Source organism: Macaca mulatta, chromosome 1 (genome assembly GCF_049350105.2).
Source record: "Macaca mulatta isolate MMU2019108-1 chromosome 1, T2T-MMU8v2.0, whole genome shotgun sequence".
In the NCBI taxonomy this organism is placed as follows: Eukaryota; Metazoa; Chordata; class Mammalia; order Primates; family Cercopithecidae; genus Macaca; species Macaca mulatta.
The window spans coordinates 153,302,134-153,312,500 of record NC_133406.1 but is presented as its reverse complement, the minus strand read 5'-3'; the positions used below and the strand labels follow the sequence as shown (position 1 = coordinate 153,312,500).

Below are 10,367 nucleotides of genomic sequence, written 5' to 3'. Positions count from 1 at the left end.
TCAGGTTATTTGGGAATAGCGGTGCTTGCAGCGCTTGCGGACAGTCAATTCCTGCGAGCGAACTCGTCATGAGGGCGCAAGGCAATGTGTATCATCTTAAGGTAGTATTTGCATCTCTTTAAAAAAAAAAAATCATACCTTTCCTACCTACGTGGGGACAAAGCATTTCTCCTTGGTATGAACTGTTTTCTCAAGCTGCAGACACTTAAAAGAATGATTGAAATTGTAGCATGGCAGTGATTGTTACACATCCACATGCACAGACCACACTTCCCCTATGCTGCAGACAGAAATACACACGTATTTGGATTTGTCCTCATTTAGCCTGGTCCAATTGATAGCAGTTTGGCTGTTTTCTGGAGTTCTGTCGAAGGAAGAAAAAACGCTAAACCCTAAGTGCCTCTGTACTTGACAGATACCTGCTTAAAAACCAGTATAAACTTGTGACCAAAAAAATACTTAATTTGTACCTTGTTTTCAGTGGGTTTGTTTTTCCCTTTCAGTGTTTTACATGCTCTACCTGCCGGAATCGCCTGGTCCCGGGAGATCGGTTTCACTACATCAATGGCAGTTTATTTTGTGAACATGATAGACCTACAGCTCTCATCAATGGCCATTTGAATTCACTTCAGAGCAATCCACTACTGCCAGACCAGAAGGTGAATACCCAGCAATTACTAATAAGCTTTATTACAGCAAGTTGGAAGGTTCAGCCTCTTAACCTAGCAAGAGAGTTTTCTGGGGTGGTTGTATTTTTGTGTGCCCTTTTAAAGAAATGTAGATTACTAGTTGTACATAGAGTGTTCAGAAGTAGGATAGCTGATGAAATTGTGAATCCTTTGTAGTTAAAAAAAAAATACATTCTGACTTGGTTATATCTGTAGCTTCACTCAACATTGAACATAAGATTATCACATGCAAAAGCAAACAAAATGTAAAGCTTCCATATAACTGGTTATTTATTCCATTTGACAATTTTGAAATTCAGAAACGTGATGTGATATGTTATCGTGGGAGGAAAATTAGAACATTTATGGTAGGCAAAGAGAATAAAGATCTTTGTCATGAAAGAATGATTTCTGCATTAGGAATAGCAATCCGGACACCTGCCTTTCCAAACCCAATTTACGATTCATTTACTTCTGGAAGAGTAATTTTACAAAACATTCTGTAATTCCATGGGAGGGCATTTTTGTTCTTTGGTGGTACCATAACATTTGAATAAGTTATGACATTTAAAACCAAGTTCTTGTTTTTGCTAACCTGCTTAGTGCCATTAATAGTGCCATTAAAGATTATGTATCTTGATTCTTAATCCACAACTTGAAAGTCCTTGTACCAGAATTAAAAATTAGGAAATTATACAAATATACAAGTCATGTAGTATTAGAAGATATTCCAGAGGGAAAAATTGGTGATCAACAGTTGTCCAGCACCCCCAGTACTGGATAGTTTCAGATCTATTTTAATCTCCTTAATAAGTCCTATAGCTATGCAAGTGAGTGCATTTTGATAACTGCTGTGCCTAATTTGTAACAATTACTGTCAACCTTCAGTTAAGAGACTGTTCATTCCACACTGGCCCAGAAAAGAGTGAAATGTGTGACTCGTGTGCATAATTTTATTCACATCATATTTCATACTGATTATGTATTGATGACATTGATTCATTTACTCTTTACAGCGCCACTTGCATGGATATTAAATCTTATTGACCACAGATGAATTTTAATTTCAGATTGGTGATAGATTTTTCCATCAGCTCTGATAGTATGTTTGACTTTTTCATCATTAACCCAGGCAATCACACAGCACTGAGTTATTGCATTGAAACAAAAAGTGCACACTTCACTTGGTAATTCTTTATGGATTTACAATAGGAACTTCATTAATGTCTGTAGTAAGGATCACAAAAAAAAAAACACAACAACATTTATCTGCAAATAGGAATTTAGCAAGCTTCAAAAATCTCGGGGAAAATAATAGACTTCTTTGTCTTCTGTAATGCATTTTCTTAGTGCGGTGGTAGAGGTGGGTGGATGACAAATATTTGAAAACTTTTAACCATTAAAATTATGCTGCCATATTTTGATGCAGCATATTTGATTTCATATTTGATGAAAAGGTTCCCTTGCTCAAGTTTATGATAATTTTAACTGTATGTTCCGTTTCTTAGTGTTAATTACATGAAATTATGTGCACTTTTATTTAATTTATTAATATGGGAAGCTACATAGAATAACCATTTTAAGAATAAAAGTCAAACTCTTTAATTGGAAACTAACCAGTCACTGCTGATGAGGCATTTCAAGCTTCTTTAAGGAGTGCCTAGACATATAAATGCTTAAAGGTTTTTATGATCTGGATTCTAATGAAGTGAATCTACAGGGCAGAGTTGAAACAATGAATGAGTAACAAATATTTTGAGGTACCTATTCAAAATAGAGGCAAAGCTGTTTGTAGTTACTGGCAAAAAAGAAAAAATATGCTAGGAATAAAATGGTAGACCTGTCCGCTCCTGATGTCAAAGCTTAATTTTTCCCCGAGTTAGAGCTTCACTTTGTTGCTGGTTTTATACCATTTCTTTCTCTGACTTAGCAAAGTACTATACAAAAAAATGATTGTTGCAGTTCACCAGCATGCATGGTGAGAATGAAAGGATGTAGAAATGAGATGGAAAATGTTGCTAGATTGTGAAGCACTGAATACAGGCAATAGCAATGTTAGGTAGGGACTAAGTATAAAGCAGACCTGAGAAATATGAGCAGGCTTTCATACCATCTTTTACAGTATAAGATGGCGTAAATTTAGAGGTGTTAGGGAGGAGAACTGCAGAAAAACCAGGTTTACCTGTTGATGAGATTACATGTATTGTGCCTTTCATTGAAACCTGTTTTCTACACCTTTTCCAGGATGGCAGTGGTAGGGTATTCATTTTGGAACACTAAATATATTTTAGGCAATGAATAAGAACCTATTAGTGTATATTTTCTTAATGTTGGAAGACAAAAAAGAGACAGGTGGCCTTCAAAAATTAATAGCTCTTAAAAGGCACAAGGAAATACAATTTAAGGATATGTTCTTGTCAGACCTTGGTGAGAAGCTGTGTTTTGGGGGTGCTGTTAATTAAGAACATTTCCCCGTTGGCATAAGTGTCTCACATTTTTGCCCTTGGTGCTCAGCTCACCATGAGCACGGTCAATTCACAAGGTAGTTTTTATAAAGAAAGGTTTTGGGCAAGCTGAACATGGTCCAGAGAGATATTAATGAGAGGGCAAGGGGGAAGAGTTAATGAAAACACACTTCCTGATGGAACATAAACTGCTTTTTGGAACTGGAGAGGCTTTAAAATTATTTTCCCAAAACCCTGTGGCGTTTCTTTTCTGGAGGCGATGAGATGGGGAGAAATGACAAATGGCTTTGTTTTATTATTTTCTCTTCTCTTGTTCTCCATATTTTTGGTAGGGAAAATTGGACATTTATTTTGGCCGTTTTCCTTCTATTCGCAGAATCAATTACATTTTTGGTGTATCATGCGTGGTAAATACACTCAAGCATCCTCTGGCTTAAAAGCAATGAGTTGATTATTCGAACATCCCTTCTTTAAAGGCAGTTAATTGCATGGAAAATATAGGCCCCCATTGTCTGGTCCCTTTAAACTTTTATTCGGAGATTTGTTCCCAGGGTCTGGGCTGTGTAGTGGTTGTTCTGCATCATTGGCTGTTGTATATTCCAAGAAAAATAATTTTAAGCTTTTAAATCATACAGTGATTGAAGTCTTGCATTTCAGATGGACTGAAATCTCAGGCCACTAGTTTTCAAGGATCTACAACATTTTGTAACCTATATCACTTAAAGGAGGCTTGGCTAGCTTCGGGAGAATACTGCCTTCTAGAGGGTTATGTGAATCAGGAATTGTGCCTAATTTTTTCTTTTGTAGATTGCTGCCTGTTCTGGAATTTTTTTCTTCCACTCAAAAGTGTGATGGTACCATCTAGAATTATCTGTGCTTTTCAGTGGAACAGAGTTAGATCACATCTCTTTAGTTGGAGGAAAATTTAGTGAGTGTTCTAGTTGACATGTCACTTCGCAGTTCCCCCATAGTTACATAATTGGTGTTGTGTGTGTCCATCGTAGAGGACATTTGATGCTCATTTATTAAATATGCTTGCTGGCTGCTGCCGCATCTTTGTTCTGGACAGACAAATTACCTTTCTCACACTGAGCTTCCACTCTGGGGAATTAAGCCTCCACCACTTTAATTAGCTTAGAAGTGGGGGGTTGCAGTTCCTAATAGACTACAGGCTTTTTGTAAGTTAGGGAAAGAGTGAAATGAGAACTTCTGGGAAGCTCAAAATGTCATTTAAAAACCATAAAAACCTAATATATATTATTTCATTTTGGTAATTGCAAACAGATTGTATTTGACAAGTGTGTGGATTTCCATTTCTGACTTAGACATTGAAGCTACCCTTGCATTGAACTATGTTCTTTTTTCTATCACAAGTCATTAACACATTACATGTATTGATTCACATATTTGTGTAACTATAGCAGACATAGCAGATAGGAAATAGTGAAAAATATGTGAATATTTGTACATAGAAATTTTCATACAGACACACATACACCTATAGGTAGTACCAAATGGGTGAATATTTTTCACATGGGGATATCAGAATAATAATGATAACTGCCATTATTCGTTGAGGTTTTATTAAGGGCCAAGCACTGTTGAAAGTGCTCCCCTATGTATTATGTAATTATCATAACAGCGTCATTATCCCTTCTTTAAAGATGAGGAAACTGAGACACAAGCAGTTTAAGCAACATTCCTAAAGGTTACACGGTTGAGTTTATTAACCCCAAACTTCCTGGGTAGGAACTTGTCTTGGAATGTCCCCGCTATTTAAAAAATTCAAGATCCCACTGCTGGGCAAGATGTTACATTCCTTTTGGAAAGACACTTTCTCTTAACAGAGTTAAGCAATTAATTGTAGTACTTTACACCAGAAACTTTCTGAGTGTCCATTTTCTGTCTCATTTTCTTTGCTAGTAAAACTGCAGAAAATGTTATGCTTTAGTTCTTCACTGCCAGAGTAAGTAGCATAGAAAGCCTCTATCAAGTCACAGTTGGAAAGTAATCTAATACAAGAAGATTAGCGAATGTGGGGAAGACAAAAGCAGTCATATTTGAGTTTAATATCTCTCAAATTTAGCATTTTAGCTAAGATGCCCGTTTTTATTTCTTGCAGGTCTGCTAAAAGGTCAGAGTAATGCAGAATGCGTGCCTTCATCTCAGATTTGTTCATCACAGGTGGATCCCATGTGTCTTCAATAGACAAGTCACCTTTGTAGCTAGCACCAGTGCCAGCTCCATGCCATTGCACCTTCTTTAGTCTTGATTGCCCTTCCCGCATTTATTGGTGTATTAAAATGACTGAATATGAACATTAAGGACTCCATGAACCTGGGCTAATGGGAGACTGTAGAGAAAATGAAAAAAGATCCACCAGAGGACATCTTGGGGGGGGGGGGAGGGAGCTGGGGGGGGGAGGGAAATGACTAATGAAGCTAATTAAAAGAAGCATTCAAATCTGCTTTCTACCCTCATTAACAATTAGCAGGGCACTGGCCAGAGTTTGTACCCTGTGTTTTACCTTAACAACATTCTATTTGCTCTTTGTATATTTAAGTGTTGTAAGGAAACGTGTTTCAATCAAAACTGAACATGAGATAAAGGAAAGAGATGTGGCTTTTGTGATATTCTATCACAAACACTTATTGTATCTCTGTAAAATACAATGTATGTATGCATGTAAGTGTTTTGTCCTAATGTTGCTACTCCCATGGCAAAGAAAAAAAAGAATGAAAAAAAGAAAAAAAAATTGGAAAAAAAATCAGGCTCATAGCAGCTACTGTGTAGAAAATTCCCCCACTTCTAATTTGCTGAATGAAGAAAAAAAAAATCTTTTATTTGTGATATTTTCAGAGACATTTGCTCTAGTATGGTGTATTTAAATAATAAAAACTTAAAAGAAAAAATATTTAATGGTGTTTGGGTTTAAACACTGCTTTTTCTTTTCTGTATTTTGGAAACATTCAGTTTTTATTATTGAATAACAAGCTCACTTTAAATTTGAAGGAGTTGAGGGAGGTGGTATATTTATTTAGCTCTTGACCAGTAAGATATTCTTCAAATTACTTAACCACGCCATCCATTATTGGCAGGGGTACAAAGCAAAGTTTCTAACAGTCCTTTCTATAAGTCAAGAATATTCTGTTAACAGCATTTCGTTACACTTCTAGATCACAGTAAGTCTTTTGTGTTTATATATAAATACTTGAGTATCCACTATTTTGTTTATTCTTTTTCTCAATAGCAAAGCCTTGGGTATTGATGAAAAGTATGTAAAAAAAAAAAAAAATATATATATATATATATATATATATATATATATATATATGACACAACCATCCTGCTCTCTTACCAAGTTTATAGCTTTTGAAGGAAGTCACAATTTCTAAGTCATAACTGTACATATTTTGAAACTCACCTAGTTGTAGGGACCCAGAGTTCTTTTATAGTGATCTTTGATGGGTGAAGTAGCTGGTTCCTGGTGACCTTTAGGCTCGTGTGGTCGGCTATAAGATATGTTTATTTTGTTTTGCTCCTAGACTTCTTGACTGACTCTGCCTTTCTGTATGTATTTTGGGGGAAGATTCTGACTTCGTTTAGTCTTAGTCTTGAGATACTGAGTTGCTGGTTGCAGGCAGCAGAATGTCCACGACAGCGCCTGCACTGCCCGCAGAGCTGCCCTCCGGAAAGCATGTGGGTATAACACAGCTAGTGCTAGAAGGAGGAAAACCAAATAGGCCTGCAGGCTGAGGTTGTACTGCCAGCTTCCTTAGATGTGAGCAAATTTCAACTATAACTTCCATCACAGACTAATAAAACCAGGTGTGTGAACACTAGTATTTAAAATTTTCTTTTTTAAGATGGCATTTATTTTGTTCCAGAAAAGCGCCTGGTGTAGACCCTCCCTCTGAGAATAGCCATGGAGCCATGTAGAGAGGTCTAGCCCAGCACATCTCAACTACCAGTCAGCTTCCCTTTGAGAAATGTGCTCACTTCCTGTTTTCAGAGATTCCAGGGCAGGGGGGAAAAAAATCAGTTGCTTGAACCTCAAACCTAGAGGAGATTGTAAAGGCAGAAGTGAATAGTTTTGTTAGAACCTTATAAAAACAAAATGCAAGGAAATAATATGAAGAAATCACATATATATCTGTTTGAATTAGATGTCTCTCTGAATTAGATCCTTGGGGAATTTCTTCAAGCTAGTTGCTGGTTCTTATATTTGTTTTTGTTTTTGTTTTTTTCCTTTAAGAAACTTTCTCAAGGAAGTTAGACTGGGATGGTAAAGGGGGAAATATGTTAATGAGATTGCAGGCATTTTCTATATTCTTTTTGGCATGAGCACTCATGTCCCTGATAGTGTAGAAATTCAAAGGAGGTGGTTAATAATTTTAGTAAATAATATATTGTGGCATTTAGTGATGTGGAGGGCTAAGGTCATTACAGACTTTAAATAAACTATTATATGGCTGGTTCCTCAAGCACTGCTGCGTATTTAATAATGAGCTTCTAAAAGCATTTCTTAAGTTGCAGACCTATAAGATTACAAATGTCACTCATGTTAGTATAATCCACATGCAAGTGATGAAGCCTTCTCTTTGATGTGCTAAATTGGAGAAGGACTAATGGAGCTATGAATATACAATAGAACATATTTAAGTAGTAGTCTTGCTTTAGGTAAAACACTTTCTTGAAACCAGAGGCATTTCAAACAATAAAACCTGGCTCTAATGGGGATGCTCTGTGTGGATGGAAAGCTACTAAAAACACTCAGGTTTATTCAGATGTGAGCAGCGATTGTGTGCAGTTCCTCCCCCAACCTCAGCATTGCTTAGGAAAAAAAAAAAAAGTCTATGAGTTTATTCTACCTTTCATCCATTGCATTTGTGATGTTACTAGTTAGCGAGATGGACACTTCTTTTGAAAGGATTTACTTAATATTAAGCATGTCATAGAGCAAGATGGCCCCCAGTCCCTACAAGCAAGTGCAATTAAAAATAAAAGCAAACGTTACTTAGCCCTGCTGAACCGATAAAAAAAATTATGTTTATGATACATATAAATGTCTCAATCATGCAAATTGTCACTCTTGCTAATGAAACAATTTTGTAAAAAGATTGTCCTCTAAAAGGGTTTAATGTTTTTTACCTAACTGTCTAGTTAGATTTACACATCCCGCAAGGCAGGGGAGCCTGAAGCTTTTCCAAACCAAATTGTTTGCCACTAGAAACTATTTTCAGCTCTTTCATGATTTATTAGGAAATAGTTTAACCTGGACTGTAGTGTCTTATAAAATACAAAATGAGAAAACTGTCACACCAAAATGAAGTTGTGAAATTGTCATCCTCTTAATATTAGCTGTGTTTAAATTCTTTTGCCCTTATTAACAGATACTTGAAACAACTGAACATCTAAAATGAAGCCCTTAAAGGGCTTCAAATGTCAATATAGTAAGATTCTAATGTGTACTACTATTTATATAAAATGTTTCTTAGGGCCCATAAATCATATAACAGTGAACCCAAGATCTACATATGGAGTCTAGTGAAGAGTTTCTGTGTAGCCTAATTGTATTTAAATTAAGGAAATCAAAAAATCCTTTCACCCTTCACCCCAAAGACCCCTTCACCCTTCACCAGGGAGTTCTGTCCTGGGTGCTGTCCCACCTATGACTCCTTTAAGAGGCCATTGGAAAAAGGCCATTTACAAGTTAATGTTACTTGTAGCTTTGTTACTAAGACTCACCTATTGTTAGTCCAGCCAAGTCACAGAAATGCTTATTGCAGTTAAATAGCAATTTGTTTCCATGAAACTGCAATTAAAGTATTACTGAGCAGCCATTTTAGATTGGCAGTGCTCTGAACGCATGTTAAACAGGCAGCTACTCCCACTTGCAGAGTCTGAGATCTGACTAGCAGCAAAGTGTAACACATTCACCGATGCTGGGTACCTAGTTAAAGAGGCATTTGTAGCCCTCTTCTCCCATAGTGAACATGCTGAGAGCAATGACAAGCGGGGGCTGATTTTTGGAAGGTAAACTTGCAACTTACCTCAAGTGAATACTGTTTTCAGTTGTACAAGAAGTGCTTTATGCTAGTAGATACGTGCATGTTTCCTAGAGGGAATGTTTTCAAGTTCAGATTGATTCTGCTGAGAATGGACGGCAACTCGGAGGCCTCAAGCCAATAATGTACTACAGGCCCTGACATGTTACAGCTGTGTAAACAGGGCCATTCTATTTCCTAAATCACAACTAATAAAGCAGAGGATGAAAATCAATTGATTCAGTTATAAGTTCTTTGAATGACACTGGAAAGTTGTTTAATGACTCCCTGTTAGAATGGACAAGCCTGAGTAGAGTCACCAAAGTACCGATTTTAATTGTCTCTCTCCCCTCAGAACCAGGGCAGGACAGCCTTTCCTAGGTATTGACATCATCACCACCAGATCAAAACCTGCTGGGAGAGGAAGGATCTGAACTGAGTTCTTCCAGTAGATCTGACATTCAGAATTTGTTGAGTGAGAATGGTGAAGTGCAAAGGTTGCATTGAAAATGTGAAACATGGATGCAAGATCCTGAGAGAGAAAAAAGATTTCAGAGGTGGTGTTTTAAAATGCAATTAGCACTGAATTCTAACCAGTTGGAAACAATCATTAGCTCATGAGAACAGGAGGCATCTCACCTTCCTTCACTCTAGAACAACCCCCCATCTTGAACTAAGAGATTCACATCCCCAACTTCTTCAAAAACAATTTTTATATTTGTATGCTTTCACCTGTTGTTTGAGCTGCAAGTTTTGTCTTAAGAGTTTCTTCCTAAATTAATTTTTCATTTTTGGTGAATTGAATGTTCTTAGGAACTGTAAAGAGAATCTGAGGACAAACAGGATTTACAAATGAAGATTAATTATGAAACCTGGAAAGGAAATTGATTTCTTGGGTTGTTACTGTACCTTTTTCTTTACTTAAATAAGGTTTCGTAGGAATAGGTGTGTCTTAAATTCTATTTCTCTAAGGCCTCTGATTCAGTTTCTGTCATCAATCATGGGACTTAAACTTGCCATAAACCTTACATCTTTAAATACAATGTTTAATATAATAACTTTATCTTGGAGTTGCATAAAGCTTTGTAAATGTATTTATACATTTACGTTTACAATGAACAAGTACTTACACATGCAATATTATTAGGCCCTCATAATCCTTTGAATTATTATTCCCTCAGTTTTAC

At 36.6% G+C, this 10,367-nt stretch overlaps 2 protein-coding genes across 4 annotated transcripts in view; one reads left to right on the top strand and one right to left on the bottom strand.

The window, feature by feature from the left end:
* The window catches only part of LOC144332728 (uncharacterized), a 33,549-nt gene extending 28,442 nt beyond the window's left edge, over nucleotides 1-5,107 (bottom strand). The window contains exon 1 of the mRNA XM_077953263.1: nucleotides 1-5,107. This exon is cut by the window's left edge and continues 4,337 nt beyond it. The gene's annotated coding sequence lies outside the window, so the exon portion shown is untranslated.
* LMO4 (LIM domain only 4) overlaps nucleotides 1-9,415 on the top strand; it is a 146,676-nt gene extending 137,261 nt beyond the window's left edge. For 2 of the 3 annotated variants that reach the window (XM_015143885.3, XM_015143877.3), the window contains 3 exons: nucleotides 5-101; nucleotides 504-659; nucleotides 5,256-9,415. In XM_015143885.3, the coding sequence (XP_014999371.1) occupies nucleotides 5-101; nucleotides 504-659; nucleotides 5,256-5,264 (262 nt within the window). In that variant the 3' untranslated portion in view covers nucleotides 5,265-9,415. The remainder of the gene's footprint in view (nucleotides 1-4; nucleotides 102-503; nucleotides 660-5,255) is intronic. The other variant, NM_001257841.1, reaches the window with a different exon arrangement.
* The last annotated feature ends 952 nt before the right edge of the window (nucleotides 9,416-10,367 follow it).